This window comes from Diorhabda carinulata, chromosome 6 (assembly GCF_026250575.1).
Source record: "Diorhabda carinulata isolate Delta chromosome 6, icDioCari1.1, whole genome shotgun sequence".
Classification (NCBI taxonomy): domain Eukaryota; kingdom Metazoa; phylum Arthropoda; class Insecta; order Coleoptera; family Chrysomelidae; genus Diorhabda; species Diorhabda carinulata.
In genome coordinates this window covers 29536655-29559764 of record NC_079465.1, presented here as the reverse complement: position 1 = coordinate 29559764, position 23110 = coordinate 29536655, and the positions used below count along the sequence as shown (strand labels likewise).

The window sequence follows — 23110 nt, the reverse complement described above, 5'->3', positions numbered from 1 at the left end:
ACGTTCGAGTATATGTGTTTCTACCATAGAAATTTTTTAATAGAATTTTCACAATTATAGATTGAAAGTTAAGGTAAATTTAGATCAATGGTGACTTTATTAACTTGACACTTTTCATATTATAGAAATAGAAGAAGAATGTTTGTCAATGTCACGTGATCTGTGTTCAATTAATTACAATTCTGGTTCAAATAACTTATTGACTTAATTTTATATAATCCAGACAGAATGGTTATTGAACCAGCAGTAATTAAGAACGAAATCGAAATGGAGGATGATATTATTTGGAATACGAATGTAAAACAAGAATTTAGTGATGAAATGCCCTATGCCGCTTCTCAAAATGTAAATATAAGTAGTATGCATCTTGTTAAACAAGAAATAAGTAACAATCTAAACACGGATCAAGTATTTGAAGAATCTGTAGGCGCTGCAAAAACAGAGGGATGTACTAATGTGGTTGATGAACCTAAAATTCCAAACAAATTGGAATATTTCAGAATAAAAACTGGAAAGCGAATTAAATCACAGGGTGAGTTACACTTACTTTCAATTTTGGTTGTGTGTAGCTATTTAAGAAGAGTCAAATATTCATGAATTTTAAATTTATAAAATCTAGTTCTAATTTTTTTTACAGTGTTGCTAAAAAATGGAAAACATCTGAATCTGAATATGATTGATGGGATTATAATCTGTGAGTTGTGTGGTAATTTACACACGAAACAAATGGAATTCCTTTGGCACTTTTCTAGTCATTGTATGAATCAGAAATTTTACCAGAAAAATAAATCTTGTCAAAAAAAGCCAACAACAGACACTGTTGTTAATAGAAATCTTGATGAGAATGTTAAAAATGAAATTGAAATGATTGAAGATGGTTGTAGGAAGAAAGAAGATATTAGATTTGCTGATAATTTTGAGTTAAGTTTAGAAGGTCAGAAATTGGAAAAAAATGATATAAATGGATATTTGTCTGCTCGTAATGGAAGAAAGCCATTCAAATGTGGCATTTGTTTAAAAGCTTTTGCACAGAAAAATGTTTTGAAGAGACATTTGCGTACTCATACAGGGGAAAAACCTTTTAAATGTGCCATTTGTTTAAAAGCTTTTGCACAGAAAATTGTTTTGAAGAGACATTTGCGTACTCACACAGGAGAAAAGCCATTCAAATGTGGATTATGTTTAAAAACTTTTACACAGAAGAGTGGTTTGAGGGCACATTCGCACAGTCATACAGGAGAAAAAGCTTTTAAATGTGAAATTTGTTTAAATGCTTTTTCAATGAAAAGTCATTTGAATAGACATTTGCGTAATCATTCAGGAGAAAAGCCATTCAAGTGTGAAATTTGTTTGAAAGCTTTTTCACATAAGTATAAGATGAAAAGACATTCGCGTATACATACAAGGGTAAAGAAATACAAATGTGAGATTTGTTTAAAAACTTTCTCCAAGAAAAGTAATTTGAAATCACATTTGCTCACACACAAAGGAGAAAAGCCATTCAAGTGTGAAATTTGTTTAAAAGTCTTTTCACGGAAAGGTAATTTGAATATACATTTGCTTAGTCACACACAAGTAAAATCTTTTAAATGTGAAATTTGTTTGAGAGCTTTTTCACAGGAACACAATTTGATTATGCATTTGCAGAGCCATAGGATAGAAAAGATATTCCAATGTGACATTTGTTTAAAAACTTTTATAGATAGCAGTAATTTGAAGAGACATTTGCGTAGTCATACAGGAGAGAAACCTTTTGAATGCTATATTTGTTTAAAAGCTTTTTCACAGAAAAGTCATTTGAATGATCATTTGCGTAGTCACACTGGAGAAAAGCCATTTAAGTGCGAAATTTGCTTAAAAGCTTTTTCACAGAAAAGTCATTTAAATTATCATGTGCGTATACATACAGGGGAAAAGAACTTCAAATGTGATATTTGTTCGGAAACCTTCTCACATAAAATTAGTTTAAATTCACACATGCATAATCACACAGGAGAAAAGCCATTCAAATGTGACATTTGTTCGAAAACCTTTTCACAGAAATGTCATTTGAAACAACATTTGCTGCTTCATACAGGAGAAAAGCCATACAAATGTGACTTTTGCTTGAAAACTTTTTCTCAGAAGTGCAGTATGAAAAAACATTTACTGCATCATACATGAGAAAATACATTCAAATGTAGCATTTTCATTAAATCTTTTTCACTAAAATTTCAAAGGTGACTTTTGATCGAAAACATCATAAGCTTCATAAAAATATTTTTAGAGTTGTAAATTTTTCATTTTCTATTATCAATCAATATGTACGTTTCAAAATGCATTTTCTCAGGCACAAATTAATTTTTTTTTGAATTTTTTTTCACAAAATTTCCTGAGGCCCTCCCGAATCGAATGATGTTTTGTGTTTTATTTCCTCGACTACATTTTCAATTGTGTACTTGCGTTTTTAAAAAGTATCAATTTTTTGTTTATTTTATAAGTCTTTGATATGAACTAGTGCCAGAATTTTAGAATTTAGAGAATTTGAGGGGCCTCATCTATTTTTAGAATAAGTGCAATCCATATGACTGAAAACAGTGCAAAATGCTTGTTTTGTGTTAGTTAGGTTATTAAAAATAAAATTTTATTTGAAAGAAATCAGAAACCTTTATTCTTTAACTAAATAATAAGGTAACAGTTTCTTAAATGGGCCGAGTGGCCATCCAGAAATTTCCACAAAGCTCCGCTTATTCTGACCAAGAGCGTGGCAAATAATCGAGAAACAACGCAAAGTTTCCATGCAATATAAAATAGTTCGGATACTCGATTAGAGATGGCGTTACTGTGCACAACGTCCACTAGTTCGGCCGCAACTGCGTTTGCCTCTCGTCAACTCTCTTCACTCCTCGTATTTTTCTCACATTTATTCTATTTACCATATACAAATATAAACACAAACACTCCACGTTAATATTATACAGTCATGCGTTTCACTTAAACGTAATGTTACTTATTTGAAACAATTGACTAATAGCCACAATAATATCCCAAATCATCAAAATAATCACTTAAATCCATTGACTAGTTGCCAAGAAAAGCTAAATTTTTTATTTTATGTCATTTTTCAAACTAATTTGACTGGACTAACAAGCAATAGAGTTCATGTGCGCAAATGCGTATCTACATAAAAATTTTACGAGCACTTGTGCTCAGATCAGTAAATAGTTTATATAAAGTAGAATCATAACTAAAACAAAATATATGTAAATACAATTCGTATTAAAAATAGTTGTTGTGCATAATACATAAAAATACTAAGATATATATTTCTAAAAAGTAAAAATATTGATTATGATTCTTAGAATAACATTGATCAAGTTAGATCAATGGTTTTTAAGTGGTGACTTGTTTAACTTAACACTTAGATCATATTATAAAAATAGAAGAATATTTGTACCCGTTCAGTTATATAACAATTTTTGATCAAATAACTTTTATTAAATTCTGAATTTGAAATATAAACCATACAGAATGGATATCAAGCCAACAGTAATTAAGGAAGAAATCGAAATTCACGATGATTTTATTTGGAATACGTATGTAAAACAAGAATTTAGTGATGAAATGCCCTATGCCGCTTCTCAAAATGTAAATATAAGTAATATGCATCTTGTTAAACAAGAAATGAGTGACGATCTAAACACAGATCAAGTAGTTAAAGAATCTATGGTCGCCACAAAAACAAAGGAATGTACTGATATGGTTGATAAACTTAAAATTCCAAACAAATTGCAATATTTCAGAATAAAAACTGGAAAACCAATTAAATTACGAGGTGAGTTACACCGATTGATGACATTTTTAGATGTAATATTTTTGTATAAAAATTTTTATATAATATCATTTTCTTGAATACTTTAGCTATTTGAGACAAAGCAAAATGTTTTGTTCATTCAGTTCTAGCATGATCAGTGTAGTATCTGAGATAACTTGAATTTTTTTTGTTTTGTGAGAATATTACATAGAGAGAAAAGGTGAAATTCGCTTGGCAATGCACATACGAATTATACTATAAAATACAGTAGAAGCAACTGTTTTAACTATTGTTTGAATTTTAACAGCCTGTTATTAACAGTGAACCACTGATTATTGTGCAAGTGAGCATAAGAGGTTTATTTCCAAGAGTAAAAATATTTTATTTGAATTTTCAGAATAACATACCTAAATTATACTCCATTTTATGTTCTAATATTTTTTTCCTATTCACCTATTCTAGCATTTGATCGTTCCTTATCTTAAATTGCAAGAAATATTTTGGTTTACTAGGTAGTAAACAAAAATGTATTCTTACATACATTATTCAATTTTTGATAAGTTCATTATCAATATCTGTATTGAATTTATTTTCCGTTGATGTCTTCTCTTATTTTTGTTACTAGTTTTTACTATATTAGTTTCAAACTCAAATTAGAATTACTATACCAGCTGTATTAGAAAGAAATAAAATGAAGTAGAATATAAAACATATCTATATCATATTTATAGCTATTTAAAAAGAGTAAAATGTTCACAAATTTTAAATTCATAAAAACTAGTTTTATTTTTTTACAGAGTTGTTAAAAAATGGAAAACATCTGAATCTGAATGCGATTGATGGGATTATAATCTGTGAGTTGTGTGGAAATTTACACACAAAACAAATGGAATTCTTTTGGCACTTTTCTACAAGTCATTATATAATAGAAAAATTTTACCAGAAAAATAACTGTTGTCAAAAAAGGCCAAAAACAGACACTGCTGTTAACAGAAAAGTTGATGAAAATGTTAAAAATGAAATTGAAATAATTGAAGATAGTTGGAAAAAGGAAGAAGATATTAGTTTTACTGATAATTTTGTGTCAAGTTTTAATGAAGGTCAGATAATGGAAAAGAGTGATTTAAATGGAGATTTATATGCTCTCAATGGAAGGGAACCATTCAATTGTGACATCTGTTTAAAAGCTTTTTCACACAAGTATAAGCTGAAAATACATTCGCGGATACATACAGGGGAAAAAAAAATTAAATGTGATATTTGTTTAAAAACTTTTTCGCAGAAAAGTAATTTGGATTCGCATTTGCTTACGCATACAGGAAAAAAGCCATTCAAGTGCAAAATTTGTTCAAAAACTTTTTCATATAAAGTTAGTTTGAATTTACATATGCATAATCACACTGGCGAAAAACCATTCAAATGTGAAATTTGTTCAAAAACCTTTTTACAGAAATGCAATATGAAACAACATTTGCTACTTCATACAGGAGAAAAGCCATACAAATGTGAAGTTTGCTCCAAAACCTTTTCACAGAAATGCAATATGAAACAACACTTGTTGCTGCATACAGGAGAAAAGCCATTCAAATGTGAGATTTGTCTCAAAACTTTCTCATATAAAATTAGTTTGAATACACATTTGCTTACGCACACAGGAGAAAAGTCATTTAAATGCGAAATTTGCTTAAAAGCTTTTTCAACAAAAAGTAATTTAAATACACATTTGCATAGTCATACAGGAGAAAAACCTTTTAAATGTGAAATTTGTTCAAAAACTTTTTCGAAGAAAAGTCATCTGAGTATACATTTGCATAGACATTCAGGAGAAACGAAATTTAAATGTGAGATCTGTTCAAAAACTTTTTTACTGAAAATTAATTTGAAATCACACTTGCTTAAGCACACAGGAGAAAAGCCACACAAATGTGAAATTTGTTTAAAAACTTTTTCACATAAAATTAGTTTGACTTCACACATGTATAATCACACAGGTGAAAAACCATTCAAATGTGACATTTGCTCAAAAACCTTCTCACAGAAATGCAATATGAAACAGCATTTGTTGCTTCATACAGGTGAAAAACCATTCAAATGTGAAATTTGTTCGAAAACCTTTGTGCAAAAATCTAATTTAAATACACATCTATGTAGTCATGTAGATGAAAAACCAATAAATGTGAAATTTGTTTGAATACACACCTTTGCTTTAACACCGAAATAAAACCAATTAAAAAATGGCATGGAGCAGAAACCTTGCGACTGCGGGGCTCATCGCAGTTTCTCGAGGCTTAAATTGGAAATATATGTATTAAAAATCAATTTCTGTGTTTCAACTCTAGAAATTAAAAATATGCATAGAAATGTTGATCAGACTTACCTGTAAACTCAAAAATTTTATGTAAAAAATAATATTTCTCTTATAAATAAGTCCATTCAGCTTCATACAAATATTTTCATTTTTTCAATCATTTGAGATACACTTTTCAAAATGCTTTCTCCCCTGCACAAATTGAACTTTTTATTCATAATTCTTTTTCACAGTTTCCTGAGACTCTCTCGAATCGAATGCACTTTGTTGCATTTCGATTCTTCTTATTGCTCAGAATTTTCTAACCATTGTGCTTCATTTCCTCGACTACATTTAAAATTGCTTCAGTAGGAATAGACCAAGTGAGAAGAAAAAAAATATTTTTTCTATACAGGCATGTATGTGTATATTGGAATGGTTGAATTAAATACATGAACCTGTAACCTTCTGTAGTGCAATATATCCAATTTTAAAGATAAGCAGTGACAGTTAATTGCAAAAAAACAAAAAATACACGCGTATTTCATATCCAATATATAAGGGGTGTGACATAAATATCACACTGCGTCATAAATATAACTATCTTAAATTTTTCCACTTTTCAGGAGAGAGAAAAAACCGTGCTATTTTTAAATATAGGAAAAAATTTCAAAAAAATATATAACTAACAAAAGTAGTTATTTATGATTAAATTGTTGAAAGAAAGATTTTATTTTGAGATTGGGGATGATGATTAAAAAACGAGTGTAAATTATATATTTCGATTCGTAAAAACTATTGATTACAGTTACAACTAGTGAAGAATAAATTCAATTAACTTCAGCGATTGAATTAACTTAATTCATTAAATATTACTTCAAGACAATCTAATTATAAGTTTGTATTCCGTGTTCTTTACTGTTTGGCATATGTCAATTGTTACTTCCTGTAATGAATAAGATGTAAGGTTAAAAAGATGTGTGAATAAGAACATATAACTAGAATAAAGATTAACTAGGTATCTGGATCAAGACAGAAAATTGGATATTGTCGGCATCTTCATATTGGGATATTCCTTCCCGTTAAAATATGTTTTACATATGTGTCGCCAGAAATTTACTTTCAGGAGATGAGCGTTTTCACGCAAGCGAGTATGTGTTCCATGCATAGATATAGTAATATCATTGTATAATCTATTCTTTATACAATGGTAATATACATCTTTAAGATTTATCAATTACAATTTATCTATGAGATAACTCTATCAATTATTATTGAATATTGGGTTTTCCCACAACCACGGAACATACCTTGGAAATGAAATTAGATCAATGGTTTTCAAATTCTGACTTTTATCTAGACACTTGAACCATATGATAGAAGAAGAACGTTTCTGCAGGATCAGTGTATATTAAAAATTTTGGTTCAAATAACTTTTATATAATTTTCTATTTGATAAAATCAAGAGCGAAAGGATATGGAGCAACAAGTAATTAAGGAAGAAATCGAAATTCACAATGATTTTATTTGTAATATGAATATTAAAAAAGAATTAAGTGAAGAAATGCCTATTGCTGCTTTTCAAAATGTAGATGAAATTAGTATGCATCCTGTTAAACAAGAAATAAGTGACGATCTAAACACAGTTCTGGTATTTGAAGAATCTATGATTGCCGCAAAAACAGGAGAATGTACTAATTTGTACGATAAACCTAACATTCCAAACAAATTAGAACATTTTAGAATAAAACCAGGTGAGTTACAAAGATTAATGTACAATTTAGATGTAACATTTTCTGTCAATATTAAATCGAAGAATGTATCATTGGTATGTTAGTTAAAATTATAATAGTTATACCATCTGTATTAAAAACAACTAAATTGAAGTTTTCAAAGTAGAATCATTGAAAATATTGATATTTACAGAAGGATGTTGTTCTATGTTTCTTATTAGTTGTGATCTCTATCATATTTCAACAGCTGCATCGTAATCAACGATTTTGAATTTAAAAGAGTAAAAAGTAGATGAATTTCAACAAAAAAAACTATACTTTTTATTTTCTTTACAGATGGAAAACATCTGGTTCGGAATATGATTGGTGGGATTATAATCTGTGAGTTGTGTGGATTATTATATACGAAACAAATCGAATTCCTTTGGCACTTTTCCACAAGACATTGTATTAAACAGAAATTTTACCAGAGAAATAGATGTAAAAAAAGGGAAACAACGGACCCTCCTGTTAACGAAATTGAGAAAAATGATATAGTTCAGCTTTATTTCAAAGAGGAAGAAGATAATTTTAAGTTGAGTTTAAATGAATGCCAGACATTGGAAAAAAGTGATGGAGATTTGTCTGGAAAAAAGCCATTCAAATGTGACATTTGTCTGAAAAATTTTTCACAAAAATATAGTTTGAAACGACATTTGATTAGTCATTCGGAAGAAAAGCCTTTTAAATGTAATGTTTGTATGAAAACTTTTTCACAAAAATATCATTTCAATATACATTTGCAAAGCCACTTAGGAGAAAAGCCATTCAAATGTGACATTTGTCCAAAAACTTTTTCACAGAATAGTTCTTTGAATATACATGTATGTGGTCATACTGGAGAAAAACCATTCAAATGTCACATTTGCTCAAAAACCTTTACACAGAAATACAGTTTGAAAAGACATTTGTTTCTCCATACAGGAGAAAAGCCATTCAAATGTGATGTATGCTTGAAAACATTTTCAGAAAAATTTCATTTCAATCTTCATTTGCACAATCACACTGAAGAAATGCCATACAAATGTGAAAGTGCTTTGGGGACCCATTTGCACAGTCATACAAGAGAAAAACCATTCAAATGTGACATTTGTTTAAAAACTTTCTCATATAAATTTAGTATGAAAAGACACTTGTTGAGTCATTCAGAAGAAAAGCCATTTAAGTGTAACATTTGTATGAAAACTTTTTCACAAAAATTCCATTTTAATATACATTTGCGCAGACACTTAGAAGAAAGGCCATTCAAATGTAACATTTGTTCAAAAACTTTTTCACAGAAAAGTTGTTTGAATGTACATGTATGTGGTTATACAGGAGAAAAGCCATACAAATGTGAAAGTGCTTTGAAGACACATCTGCACCGTCACACAAGAGAAAAGCCATTCAAATGTGATATTTGTTTTAAAACTTTTTCTCAGAAAAGTAATTTGAATACACATTTGCTTAGTCATACGGGAGAAAAGCCATTCAAGTGCGAAATTTGTTTAAAAGCTTTTTCACAGAAGTATAAGATGAAAATACATTTGCGTATACATACAGGGGAAAATAAATTTAAATGTGAGATTTGTTTGAAAACTTTTTCACATAAAATTAGTTTAAATTCACATATGCGTAATCACACGGGTGAAAAACCATACAAATGTGACATTTGTTCGAAAACCTTTTCACAGAAATACAGTATGAAAAGACACTTGTTGCTTCATACAGGAGAAAAGCCATTCAAATGTGATGTTTGCTCAAAATCTTTTTCAGAAAAATATCATTTCACTCTACATTATCGTAATCATACTAGAGAAAAACCATATAAATTTGAAAGTGCTTTGACCCATTTGCTTAATTACAAAAGAGAAAATCCATTTAAATGTGATATTTGTTCGAAAACTTTTTCACATAAATATAGTTTGAAAAGACATTTGTTTCTTCATACAGGAGAAAAGCCATTCAAATGTGATGTTTGCTTGAAAACATTTTCAGAAAAATATCATTTTACTTTACATTATCGTAATCATACTAGAGAAAAGCCATACAAATGTGAAAGTGCTTTGGGGACCCATTTGCACAGTCATGCAAGAGAAAAGCCATTCAAATGTGACATTTGTTTGAAAACTTTTTCACATAAATATAGTATGAAAATACATTTGTTGAGTCACTCAGATGAAAAGCCATTTAAGTGTAACCTTTGTATGAAAACTTTTTCACAAAAATTTCATTTCAATATACATTTGCGTAGCCACTTAGGCGAAAGGCCATTCAAATGTGAAATTTGTTCAAAAACTTTTTCACAGAAAAGTTGTTTAAATGTACATTTACGTAGTCATACAGGAGATAAGCCTTTTAAATGTGACATTTGCTTGAAAGCTTTTCCACAGAAAATCCAATTGAAGACACATTTGCATAGTCACACAGGAGAAAAACCATTCAAATGCGACATTTGTTTAAAAACTTTTTCACTGAGATTTAATTTAAATACCCATTTACGTAGTCACAAAGGTGGAAAACCTTACAAGATGGCAATTATTTGAAACTTTCCGGTCCTGTTCGTTTATGTTAATCGATGCTAAAGTTTGGCAAATGCGCCTACTGTTTTAACCTACTTTTAATGTGGCGACTAATCTCTGCATTTTTTTGTTAGCTGTTAACTTTATTTTTTTATAAAGGCAGTTTGATTTGTTTCCAACAAATTAGAGATTTCCAGGGATTCGAACATTCTAGAAATCGAGAGAGTGTATATAAATGAATCTTTAGCACCCGTAATAGTCAGTAAAAATTTTATGTCTCTGTGAACACATCGGCATAATTAAAAGTAATCCAAACGGTGAATTTGGATAAATTAGTTTGTTAAGTATTAGTGAATAGTTGAGTGTATTTGTTGTTATTTTATAAATAAATAATTCAGTAAGATTTACCAGTTGTATAATTTCACCCCACCACTTAAAAACACCGACTTTGAACATTGAACCTAACTTGTTTTTGTTTCCCATTTGTGTTTTTTTTATCTATTACTGATTTTGTTCCTACAAAGTCTTGTATTTATTAATTTTTTATTTAAAATCTTATGTGGAAAGATGTTCACAACAATTCCTCCGAACCGAATTTGGAATTTAGATGAGACGGGTGTAAGCACTGGTCAATCGCAGTCAAAAGTAGTTGCACCAAAAGGAATTTAACAACTAGGAAGTGTAACATTAGTCGAGAGGGGAGCCCTTGTTACTATGGGAGCAGCAGTTAATGCTACTGGAAACTATTTCGCCAATGCTGATATTCCCCAGAGTTTTTTTTAAGATAGAAATCTGTTTGTGCAATCCTGAAACTACTGGAGCTGCATCTCTCACAAGCTGACTGACTTTTAAACGTTCAATGGACGAACGCGTTTTATTAGTCTTAGACAAACACTATTCACATTTGTCTATTGAACTTTTCCACATCATACATCAAACAGGCTGCAGCCACTTGATTTAACTATACATGGCCCTCTTAAAACATTTTTCAGCCAAGGTGTAGCGTCTTGGCTGTTTAGTATTGGAGGAAAAACGTTTGACATTTAGTCAGTAGCAAAGGTTCTGGCAACTGCTTTTCCTCGAGCTTTCATGCTCAGCAATATTTTATGTGGTTTTAAAAATTTCGGAATATATCCACTGGACAGCGGTCAGATCAAGATGATTTTATGGGCAGCAGTTTGACAAGTGGCATCTGAATTTAAATAATGTTTTGTGAAATATTTTTGGTTTATGGACTGTGTAAGCTTTGAGAATTTTAATTTTTTTTTAAAGAAATGTGAAATACTGAGACTGAGAAGCGAGGCAGCAAGAAGAAGAACATAATAGAAAATGAAAATTGATCGATTATAGTATGAAAATCGTGCTCATTACTCAAACTTATCCACTCTTTACCTTACTACATAAGGCCCTCTTTCGAGTTGGACGTATTCACTAAAATATATATCCTCAAGTCTGTCATTTTTTAATATACCAACATTCCTTATCTGTCAGCTGCTAAACTTGTGGATAAAATACAAAAGAAAAATCCAAATGGAACTTTATCTGCAGGTTAATATCATCCGACAGATCCTCAACTACAAGATAACTAATTCAATAAACTGGCCTTAAATTGAATTTTCAGAATAATATGAATAAAATTGAGATTTAAAAAAAATTAAATTAAATCAATGGTGGCTTTTAACTAGACACTTACACCATAATATTATTGAAATAGAAGAAGAATGTTTCTCCACGATCTGTGTATATTACAATTTCTGTTCAAATAAATTTCAATTTGATTCTCTAAATGATAAATTAAAGACCGAAAAGATATGGAGCAACAAGTAATTAAGGAAGAAATCGAGATTAACGATGATTTTATTTGTAATATGAATGTTAAACAAGAATTAAGTGATGAAATGCCTAGTGCTGCTTTTCAAAATGTAAATAAAATTAGTAAGCATCCTGTTAAACAAGAAATAAGTGACGATCTAGTATTTGAAGAATCTATGATTCCCGCAAAAACAGGAGAATGTACTAATTTGGTTGATAAACCTAAAATTCCAAAGAAATTGGTACATTTTAGAATAAAACCAGGTGAGTTAAAGATATTGATGTGCTATTTAGATGTAACATTTTTATCAATATTCTTATATACCTTTACTTTGTCTAATACTTGTGCCATTTGAAATATTGTTTATTTGACGAACCATAGTAAATATAAATAATATTTATTTTCATTAAATAGAAAAATGCAATAATCTTCCAGTTATTTCTTCAACAACAAATAACCACTTCCTTCTTATTGATTTCACAAATATATACCAGTCTGTACACCAATATTAAAATAATGTAATTTTTTTTGCTCATTTTGTTCTAGGATGATTATTGTGGTATTCGAGTATTTTTAGTGAGAATTTACTGTAAATACTGTTTCTATTTTTTTTGTGTCAGTTTGTGATAACTTTAAAAAGCATTATTTGAATATTACATATACAGAAAATGTGAAATTTGGTTGGCAATGCACGTACTTGAATTAAACATCATTTTTTGTTGTCAGTTGTTTTCCCTATTATTTTTTCTAGCATTCAATCCTTCCTCATTTTTAATTGCAAGAAATTTTTTTCATTTACGAGATACAGCATCAATAATCTCAGTTTTGTCAAATTTATTATCAATATCCCAATTAAATTTAGTTGAAATTATCATTATTATACCATCTGTATTGAAAACAAATAAAATGAGGTTTTTAAAGAGGAATCATTGAAAATATTGATATTTACAAGGATTACAGGATTTTAAATTAAAAAAAAAACTAGTTTTAATTTTTTTCACAGATGGAAAACATCTGATTCAGAATATGATCGGTGGGATTATAATCTGTGATTTGTGTGGAAAATTATATACGAAACAAATCGAATTCCTTTGGCACTTTTCTGCAAGACATTGTATGGAACAGAAGTTTTACCAGAATAATAAATGTAAAAAAAGGGAAACAACAGATCCTGCTGTTAACAGAAATCTTAACGAGATTGAGAAAAACGAAATACTTCAACTTTATTTGAAAGAAGAAGAAGATATTAAATTTGCTGATAATTTTAATTCAAGTTTAAATGAATGCCAGACATTGGGAAAAAATGATATTAATGGGGATTTGTCTGCCTGCAATGAAAGAAAGCCATTCAAATGTGACATGTGTTTGAAAACTTTTTCACAGAAGTATAAGATGAAAATACATTCACGTATACATACAGGGGAAAAGAAATTTAAATGTGAGATTTGTTCAAAAACTTTTTCACATAAAGTTAGTTTAAATTCACACATGTGTAATCACACAGGCGAAAAACCATTCAAATGTGACATTTGCTCAAAAACCTTTTCACAAAAATACAGTATGAAAAGACATTTGTTGCTTCATACAGGAGAAAAGCCCTACAAATGTGAGATTTGCTCAAAATCTTTTTCAGAAAAATATTATTTTACCCTACATTTCCGTTGTCATAGTAGAGAAAAACCATACAAATTTGAAAGTGCTTTGACTCGTTTGCACAGTCACACAAGAGAAAATTCATTTAAATGTGATATTTGTTCGAAAACTTTTTCGTACAAATATAGTTTGAAACGACATTTAATTAATCATTTAGAAGAAAAGCCTTTTATGTGTAACGCTTTAGGCGACTGCGATGCTCTCCCACTACACGCTCCGTCATTGTTGACATTCAGGCGTCAGTCGGCGTTGTGCTACAGCCACGTAAAAATGTCCGCCATTATTGATGCTCCCGCCAAGTGTGAATTGCGAAGTGTGATTCGTTTTCTACAGGTTGAAGGCCATAGTGCTGCAGAAATCCATCAGAGAATGAGTCGTGTGTATGGGGAAAACTTCATGAGTGATGGTGTTGTGCGTGAATGGTGTCGAAAGTTTAAAGAGGGCCGTAAAGATGTGCATGATGAAGGGGGCCAAGGACGCAAATCTGTCGTTTCAGATGACCTGGTTCAACAAGTTGACAGAATGGTTAAAGAAAATCGCAGATTCACCATCACTACTTCGCCTACGGAATTTCCAGATGTTCCAAGGTCTGTTTTGTACTCTACTTAAATTCATTGGCAGCAACTTTCTTTGAAAATGATATTGAAAAGCTTGTCCACAGATATGACAAATGTCCCAATCTCTTCTGTGATTATGTCAAAAAGTAACCGTAAGTGTACTAATCTTTTGGTTACTCTTATATGAACTGGTCTTTTATTTATAGCCTATTGGAGGTTAAAAAAAACGGCCCTCGTACATTTATATGGTCAAAAATGCGTTTACAACAAATAAATTAGTTTGTTAAGTATCAGTGAATTGTTAAAGGTATTCGGTGTTATTTTATAAATAAATCAGTCAGTAAGATTTACCAGTTGTATAAATTCACCCCACTGCTTAAAAACTGTTTAAGTAAATAAGAAATTTACTATAGGGTAGAGAGACAAATATTAGACCCTTGGAATTTTTTTTCCTTTATTGTTCATTACTTCTCTGGATCCCCCAATCAATGCTGATTGGTTGGAGGTTCAGGCATCATGCTTTCTGTTGCGAAATTAACTAGAAAACACTTATACCGGAAGCACTTGCAATTCTCACTAATCTCATCACTTGAGGTCCGTAGTTTTTTCATCACGTCCTTCATTCTTCCAGGCTTGTTCCTTTTTTTACATTACCTTGTTCACTAGTCCCATCTACACTCTTTGTTTTACTAAAATCACTCAACATGCTGAAATTTAAATATTAAAAAAGGTTAGGTTGAGGTTATAGATCTGTTCAACAACACAGTAACGAGAGAAAACTCAGCTGATAGTGAAGGGGAGAGAAATGGAACTTGATTGCATTTGCCCGTAGCGCATGGACTATGATCTTTCTTCCTCGTTAGCTCTAATCAAAATTCAAACTGGCCCTAAATCGAATTTTAAGAACAACATTAATTAAATTGAGATTCAAAAAGAATTAAATTAGATCAATGGTTTTCAAATGGTGGCTTTCAACTAAACAGACCATATTATAAAAATAGAAGAAGAATGTTTCTCCACGATCAGTATACATTACAATTTTTGTTCAAATAACTTTTATTTACTTCTTTATTTGATAAAATCAAGACCGAAAGGATATGGAGCAGACAGTGATTAAGGACGAAATCGAGATTCACGATGATTTTATTTGGAATATGAATGTTAAACAAGAATTGAGTGATGAAATGCCTAGTACTGCTTTTCAAAATGTAAATAAAATTAGTAAGCATCCTGTTAAACAAGAAATAAGTGACGATCTAGTATTTGAAGAATCTATGATTGCCGAAAAAAAAGGAGAATGTACTAATTTGATTGATAAACCTAAAATTCCAAAGAAATTGGTACATTTTAGAATAAAACCAGGTGAGTTTATCTAATACTTGAGCCATTTGAAATATTGTTTATTTGAGAATAATCAGACGAACCATAGTAAATAACCACTTCCTTCTGATTGATTTCACAAATATATACCAGTCTGTACACCAATATTAAAATAATGTAAATTTTTTTGTTCATTTTGTTCTAGGATGATTATTGTGGTATTCGAGTATTTTTTAGTGAGAATTTACTGTAAAGACTGTTTCTATTCTTCTTGTGTTAGTTTGTGATAACTTTAAAACGCATTATTTGAGTATTACATGGACAGAAAATGGGAAATTTGGTTGGCAATGCATGTACTTGAATTAAACATCATTATTTTGTTGTCAGTTGTTTTCCCTATTACTTTTTCTAGCCTTCAATCCTTCCTCATTTTTAATTGCAAGAAATTTTTTGGTTTAGGAGGTAGTAAATAAAATGGTATTCCTACATGCAGCATCAATAATCTCAGTTTTGTCAAATTTATTATCAATGTCTGTATTAAATTCAGTTGAAATTATAATTATTATACAATCTGTATTAAAAACAAATAAAATGAGGAAAGTGGAAACATTGATATGATATCATATTGATATTTACAAAATGATTTTAAATTAAAAAAAAAACTAGTTTTAATTTTCTTTACAGATAGAAAACATCTGATTCAGAATACAATTAGTGGGGTTATAATCTGTGAGTTGTGTGGAAAATTATGTACCAAACAAACCGAATTCCTTTGGCACTTTTCTACACGACATTGTATGAAACAGAAGTTTTACCAAAAAAATAACTGTTGTGAAAGAAGGTCAACAACAAACACTGCTGTTAACAGAAATCTTGACAAGATTGTTAAAAATGAAATAGTTCAGCCTTATTTGAAAATGGAAGAAGATATTAAATTTGCTGATAATTTTAATTTAAGTTTAAATAATTGCCAGACATTGGAAAAAATTGATATTAATGGAGATATGTCTGCTCGCAATGGACAAAAGCCTTTCAAATGTGAAATTTGTTTAAAAACATTTTCGCAAAAAAGTAATTTGAATAGACATTCTCTTAGACATACAGAAGTAGAGCCATTCAAGTGTGAAATTTGTTTAAAAACGTTTTCACAGAAGTATTATATGAAAATACATTTGCGTATACATACAGGGGAAAAGAAATTTAAATGTGAGATTTGTTTGAAAACTTTTTCACATAAAGTTAGTTTAAATTCACACATGTGTAATCACACAGGTGAAAAACCATTCAAATGTGACATTTGCTCAAAAACCTTTTCACAGAAATACAGTATGAAAAGACACTTGTTGCTTCATACAGGAGAAAAGCCATTCAAATGTGATGTTTGCTCAAAATCTTTTTCGGAAAAATATGATTATATTATACATTATCGTAATCATAGTAGAGAAAAGCCATACAAATGTGAAAGTGCTTTGGGGACTCATTTGCACAGTCATGCAAGAGAAAAGCCATTCAAGTGTGAAATTTGTTTGAAAACTTTTTCACATAAATATAGTATGAAAGTACATTTGTTGAGTCACTCAGATGAAAAGCCATTTAAGTGTAACATTTGTATGAAAACTTTTTCACAAAAATATCATTTCAATATTCATTTGCAGAGCCACTTAGGAGAAAAGCCGTTCAAATGTGACATTTGTCCAAAAACTTTTTCACAAAATAGTTCTTTGAATATACATTTATGTGGTCATACAGGTGAAAAACCATTCAAATGTGACATTTGCTCAAAAACCTTTACACAAAAATACAATTTGAAAAGACATTTGCTTCTTCATACAGGATAAAAGCCATTCAAATGTGATGTTTTCTTGAAAACATTTTCAGAAAAATTTCATTTTAGTCTACATTTCCACAATCACATTGGTGTTAGAAACTCGTCCACTGATATTGACTGTAAAGCCGGCCCTGTTCGATTATGTTAATCGATGCTAATGAGCGAATGCGCCTACTGTCTTAACCTACTTTAATGTAGTGACTGTTTTTTATTATGGTAGTTTGAATTGTTTATAGCAAATTGGAGATTTCCAGGGATTCGAAAATTCTAGAAATCGAGAGAGTGTATATAAACGAATCTCTACCACCCATAGTAGTCAGTAAAAATTTTATGTCGTAGTGAACACATCGGCATAATTAAAAGTAAACCAAACGGTGAATCCAAATAAATTAGTATGTCAAGTATTAGTGAATAGTTAAGTGTATTCAGTGTTATTTTATAAATAAATCAGTCAGTAAAATTTTCTGGATTTATAAATTCACCCCACCACTTAAAATCTGTTTAAATAAATAAGAACTTTACAATAGGGTACAGATGCCTAGTGCGATTTTGACATTCTTCATCACTTCTCTGCATCCCCCAATCAATGCTGGTTGGTTGGAGGTCAGGATGACAAGTTGGGCTTTTCTTGTTCTTTATCATCGCCGATTTTGCACATACTACTAAATACTACTTTTCCCCGTCGCCCTTCAAATAATTCAATTGATAAACTGGTCCAAAATTGAATTTTTAGAATAACATTAATTAAATTGAGATTTAAAAAGAATTAATTTAGATCAATGGTTTTCAAATGGTGGCTTTCAACTAAACAGACCATATTATAAAAATAGAAGAAGAATGTTTCTCCACGATCAGTATACATTACAATTTTTGTTCAAATAACTTTTATTTATTCTCTATTTGATAAAATCAAGACCGAAAGGATATGGAGCAGACAGTGATTAAGGACGAAATCGAGATTCACGATGATTTTATTTGGAATATGAATGTTAAACAAGAATTGAGTGATGAAATGCCTAGTGCTGCTTTTCAAAATATAAATAAAATTAGTAAGCATCCTGTTAAACAAGAAATAAGTGACGATCTAGTATTTGAAGAATCTATGATTCCCGCAAAAACAGGAGATCGTACTAATTTGGTTGATAAACCTAAAATTCCAGAGAAATTGGTACATTTTAGAATAAAACCAGGTGAGTTGAAGATATTGATGTGCTATTTAGATGTAACATTTTTAATCATTATCAATATTGTTATATACCTTTACTTTGTCTAATACTTGAACCATTTGAAATATTGTTTATTAGAGAATAATCCGAGGAACCATAGTAAATATAAATAACATTCATTTTCATTAGATAGAAAAATGAAATAATCTTCCATTTATTTCTTCAACAACAAATAACCACTTCCTTCTTATTGATTCCACAAATATATACCAATCTGTACATCAATATTAAAACAATGTAAATTTTTTTGCTCATTTTGTTCTAGGATGATTATTGTGGTATTCGAGTATTTTTCTGTTTCAGTGGGAATTTACTGTAAAGAATGTTTCTATTTTTCTTTACTAAGTTTATGATAACTTTATTTGAATATTAGATGGACAGGAAAAGTGAAATTTACTTGGAATGCACATACTTGAATTATAAATCATTTTTTGTTGTGTTTTGTTCTCTCTATTCCCCTATACTAGCCTTCAATCCTTTCTCATCTTTAATTTCAGCAGCATCAATTATCTCAGTTTTGTCAAATTTTTTATCAATATCTGTATAAAATTATAATTATTATACCATCTGTATAAAAACAACTAAAATGAGGTTTTTTAAGTGGAATCATTGTAAATATTGATATATACAAAAGGATTTTAAATTGAAAAAAACTATTTTTAATTTTCTTTACAGATGGAAAACATCTGATTCTGAATACAATTGGTGGGATTATAATTTGTGAGTTGTGTGGAAAATTGTATACCAAAAAAACCGAATTTCTTTGTCATTTTTCTAAAAGACATTGTATGAAACAGAAATTTTACCAAAAAAATAACTGTTGTGAAAGAAGATCAACAACAGACACTGCTGTTAACAGAAATCTTGACAAGATTGTTAAAAATGAAATAGTTCAGCCTTATTTGAAAGAGGAAGGCGATATTAAATTTGCTGATAATCTAAAGTTAAGTTTAAATGAATGCCAGACATTGGAAAAAATTGATATTAATGGGGATTTGTGTGTTCGCAATGAAAGAAAGCCATTCAAATGTGAAATTTGTTTAAAAACATTTTCGCAGAAGTATAATATGAAAATACATTCGCGTATACATACAGGGGAAAAGAAATTTAAATGTGAGATTTGTTTAAAAATTTTTTCACATAAAGTTAGTTTAAATTCCCACATGTATATTCACACAGGTGAAAAACCATTCAAATGTGACATTTGTTCAAAAACTTTTTCACAAAAATCCAGTATGAATAGACATTTGTTTCTCCATACAGGAGAAAAGCCATTCAAATGTGATGTTTGTTCAAAATCTTTTTCAGAAAAATATCATTTCACTCTACATTATCGTAATCATACTAGAGAAAAACCATACAAATTTGAAAGTGCTTCGAGTCATTTGCACAATCGCACAAGAGAAAATATATTTAAATGTGACATTTGTTTGAAAACTTTTTTACATAAATATAGTTTGAAAAGACATTTGATTAGTCATTCAGGGGAAAAGCCTTTTAAATGTGATGTTTGTATGAAAAGTTTTTCGCAAAAACATCATTTCAATATACATTTGCAGAGCCACTTAGGAGAAAAGCCGTTTAAATGTGACATTTGTCCGAAAACATTTACACAGAAATACAGTTTGAAAAGACATTTGCTCCTTCATACAGGAGAAAAGCCATACAATTGTAAAAGTCCTTTGCGGATCCATTTGCACAGTTTTACAAGAGAAAAGCCTTTTAAATGTGACATCTGTTCGAAAACTTTTTCACATAAATATAGTATGAAAAGACATTTGATAAGTCACTCAGAAGAAAAGCCATTCAAGTGTAACATTTGTATGAAAACTTTTTCACAAAAATTTTATTTTAATATACATTTGCGCAGGCACTCAGAAGAAAGGACATTCAAATGTAACATGTGTTCAAAAACATTTTCACAGAAAAGTTGTTTGAATGTACATGTATGTGGTTATACAGGAGAAAAGCCATACAAATGTGAAAGTGCTTTGAAGAAACATCTGCACCGTCACACAAGAGAAAAGCCGTTCAAGTGTGATATGTGTTTAAAAACTTTTTCACATAAATATAGTATGAAAAGACATTTGCTGAGTCACTCAACATACATGTGCGTAGCCACTTAGGAGAAAGACCATTTAAATGTGAAATTTGTTCAAAAACTTTTTCACAGAAAAGTTGTTTGAATGTACATTTACGTAGTCATACAGGAGATAATCCTTTTAAATGTGACATTTGCTTGAAAGCTTTTCCACAGAAAATCCAATTGAAGACACATTTGCTCAATCACAAAGGAGAAAAACCGTTCAAATGCGACATCTGCTCAAAAACTTTTTCACTGAGATATAATTTAAATACTCATTTACGTAGTCACACAAGTGGAAAACCATAAAAGGTTGAAGATTAAAAAAACAATTGTAATTATAGGCGTCTTTTCCACTGGATAGGAAGAGTTACCATAGTATTAGCAACTCGTCTACTGAAATCGACTGTAAAGCCGGTCCTGTTCGTTTATGTTAATCGATGCTAAAGTTTGGCGAATGCGCCTACTGTTTTAACCTACTTTTAATGTGGCGACTAATCTCTGCATTTTTTTGTGAGCTGTTAACATTACTTTTTTTATAGGCAGTTTCTAAGAAGGTCTTTTTATTTGTTTACGAGATAAATTAGAAATTTCCAGGAATTCAAACATTTTAGAAAGCGAGTCTCCAACACCATTAGTAGTCATAAAAATTTTATGTCGTAGTGAACACATTGGCATAATTAAAAGTAGACCAGTAGACGGTGAATCCAAATAAATTAGTGTGTCAAGTATTAGTGAATAGTTAAGTGTATTCAGTGTTATTTTATAAATAAATCAGTAAGATTTACCAGATGTATAGATTCACCCCATCGTTTAAATACCTAGTGCGATTTTGTCAGTTCCTCACGTCGACACACTTGAAATTTTTTCTCCTGGGGTGGAGGGCAAAGCTGTGCCAACCTGATGACCAATGCAGGAAACTTTTCAATTATATTGAAAACAAAAGATGAAATAATGAGGGTCCTAGGTACAATTTTTGCCGGTAAAATTTGAACTATCACTTAACTTATTCCACCATATGAAATTATCTTTTATACGTTCAATTAATTGCACAAAAACATTTTTTTTTTTTTGGAAAGACAGTCACACTTATCAAAGTTCTTCAGCTGGGAGCGCATAACCTCGCTTTTTAGTGATTTATCGCTTCTGTAAAATAACTATTTTTGTATTATTTGTTATCAAGATACTTAATATTTTCAAAGATTGAATTGATGTGTTGTTGATTAAACGGTGGCCAGCTAAACTAGGTATCCAGATACATACAAAACGAAGAAGAACTAATTCCATAATCATAGTTTGTTCTAATAGTGTTTGTGTTGAAATAAAATTCATTATTAACAATAAATTAACATTCCAGAGATTAATTATTATTAATTTAATAGTAATTAAGGAAAAAATCTGTGATGATTTTGTTTTGAATAGTTAAAATATTGTTAGCAAGCATTCAATTGCACAAGAAACAAAAGATGAAATAAACACACTTCATATATCTAATAAAGTCAATATACCCAACATTCGAAACACATTTAAATATTGAAAAGTGAAATCTAAAAAAGAAACTAACTCATAAGGTGACTGGTGAGTTACACTTTATGTCAGTATATTCATATGCCAAATATTTGAGTTTTAGATCTGACCAAATTGTATTAATTTGGAAATTCTTATTCTGTTTCTAATAATAATTTAACTGCGTTTTGTCCTTATACTACAATGTGCTCCAAAAATTAAATAATGGATTGTACTTTTATTTAACTATTTTATAACAAAATTGATAATCTAAAAGCGAATTAGTAGATCAATGACACTCAATGGGAATTGGCATTTATAAAAATTGGCACTACAGTTTGGTGTGAGCCTTGGCCTCCTGGACAATTCGCCTTCAAACTGCTCTGTTTTTCACCAATGTTCCCCATCCTATCAATTTAATTATTTGTAAGTTTTCGTGAACTTGATCAGTCATTTGATATGGGCCTCTTTTTCTACTGCTGTATAGTTTGGCATTCATTCAAGTGTTTTAGATACTCACAATGGAGAAAACTTATTCAAATATGACATTTGTTAAAAATCTTTTCAACAGAAAAATCATTTGGTTGGACATTTGCTTACACATGAAGGACAAAAGCAATTCCAAAATGTTTATGAAGAGAATGAAAAAAATGAAATTCAAGTAGTAGAACATCAATTGAATGAGGAAGATATCAAAGAAGACTTCACTTTAAATGTAGATGGTGGTGAAAAATTGGAGGAAAATGTTTTAGATACAATGCAGGAAAATTA

At 30.0% G+C, this 23110-nt stretch overlaps 4 protein-coding genes across 8 annotated transcripts; all 4 read left to right on the top strand.

Annotated features, from left to right (window-relative positions):
- Window positions 1-108: 108 nt before the first annotated feature.
- LOC130895823 (zinc finger protein 208-like) lies at window positions 109-5985 on the top strand. The gene is made up of 4 exons (XM_057803374.1): window positions 109-532; window positions 638-2161; window positions 3485-3814; window positions 4591-5985. Exons 1-4 carry the CDS (start codon window positions 229-231, stop codon window positions 5982-5984), a joined length of 3552 nt encoding a protein of 1183 aa, XP_057659357.1. The 5' UTR covers window positions 109-228; the 3' UTR covers window position 5985.
- A 1428-nt stretch (window positions 5986-7413) lies between these two features.
- On the top strand, window positions 7414-10760 carry LOC130894752 (zinc finger protein 845-like). The gene is made up of 2 exons (XM_057801722.1): window positions 7414-7834; window positions 8150-10760. The coding sequence occupies exons 1-2, from the start codon at window positions 7558-7560 to the stop codon at window positions 10375-10377; spliced, it is 2505 nt and encodes an 834-aa protein (XP_057657705.1). The 5' UTR covers window positions 7414-7557; the 3' UTR covers window positions 10378-10760.
- Window positions 10761-11529: 769 nt separating this feature from the next.
- On the top strand, window positions 11530-17984 carry LOC130895526 (zinc finger protein OZF-like). Of its 3 annotated transcripts, XM_057802868.1 has the most exons (3): window positions 11530-12429; window positions 13170-15738; window positions 16381-17984. In XM_057802868.1, the coding sequence occupies exons 2-3, from the start codon at window positions 15474-15476 to the stop codon at window positions 17532-17534; spliced, it is 1419 nt and encodes a 472-aa protein (XP_057658851.1). In that variant the 5' UTR covers window positions 11530-12429; window positions 13170-15473; the 3' UTR covers window positions 17535-17984. The 3 variants fall into 3 exon arrangements, with proteins under 3 accessions (XP_057658851.1, XP_057658850.1, XP_057658852.1); XM_057802867.1 differs by lacking the exon at window positions 16381-17984 and having other exon boundaries at window positions 13170-14726; XM_057802869.1 differs by lacking the exons at window positions 11530-12429; window positions 16381-17984 and adding an exon at window positions 15902-16044 and having other exon boundaries at window positions 14979-15738.
- A 355-nt stretch (window positions 17985-18339) lies between these two features.
- LOC130895482 (zinc finger protein 761-like) lies at window positions 18340-22345 on the top strand. 3 transcript variants are annotated; one of them, XM_057802797.1, is made up of 2 exons: window positions 18340-18714; window positions 19426-22345. In XM_057802797.1, exons 1-2 carry the CDS (start codon window positions 18450-18452, stop codon window positions 20874-20876), a joined length of 1716 nt encoding a protein of 571 aa, XP_057658780.1. In that variant the 5' UTR covers window positions 18340-18449; the 3' UTR covers window positions 20877-22345. The 3 variants fall into 3 exon arrangements, with proteins under 3 accessions (XP_057658780.1, XP_057658781.1, XP_057658782.1); XM_057802798.1 differs by lacking the exon at window positions 19426-22345 and adding an exon at window positions 19054-19323 and having other exon boundaries at window positions 18346-18714; XM_057802799.1 differs by lacking the exon at window positions 19426-22345 and adding an exon at window positions 19016-19053 and having other exon boundaries at window positions 18346-18714.
- Window positions 22346-23110: the final 765 nt, after the last annotated feature.

Coding starts and splice junctions, on each gene's coding strand:
- LOC130894752 (XM_057801722.1), top strand. CDS start 7,558: ATGGAGCAACAAGTAATTAAGGAAGAAATCGAAATTCACAATGATTTT. Junction 7,835..8,149: donor ACATTTTAGAATAAAACCAG/GTGAGTTACAAA, acceptor TTTTCTTTACAG/ATGGAAAACATCTGGTTCGG.
- LOC130895823 (XM_057803374.1), top strand. CDS start 229: ATGGTTATTGAACCAGCAGTAATTAAGAACGAAATCGAAATGGAGGAT. Junction 533..637: donor AAAGCGAATTAAATCACAGG/GTGAGTTACACT, acceptor TTTTTTTTACAG/TGTTGCTAAAAAATGGAAAA. Junction 2,162..3,484: donor ACATTTACTGCATCATACAT/GAGAAAATACAT, acceptor TTTATTAAATTC/TGAATTTGAAATATAAACCA.
- LOC130895482 (XM_057802797.1), top strand. CDS start 18,450: ATGGAGCAGACAGTGATTAAGGACGAAATCGAGATTCACGATGATTTT. Junction 18,715..19,425: donor ACATTTTAGAATAAAACCAG/GTGAGTTGAAGA, acceptor TTTTCTTTACAG/ATGGAAAACATCTGATTCTG.
- LOC130895526 (XM_057802867.1), top strand. CDS start 12,165: ATGGAGCAACAAGTAATTAAGGAAGAAATCGAGATTAACGATGATTTT. Junction 12,430..13,169: donor ACATTTTAGAATAAAACCAG/GTGAGTTAAAGA, acceptor TTTTTTTCACAG/ATGGAAAACATCTGATTCAG.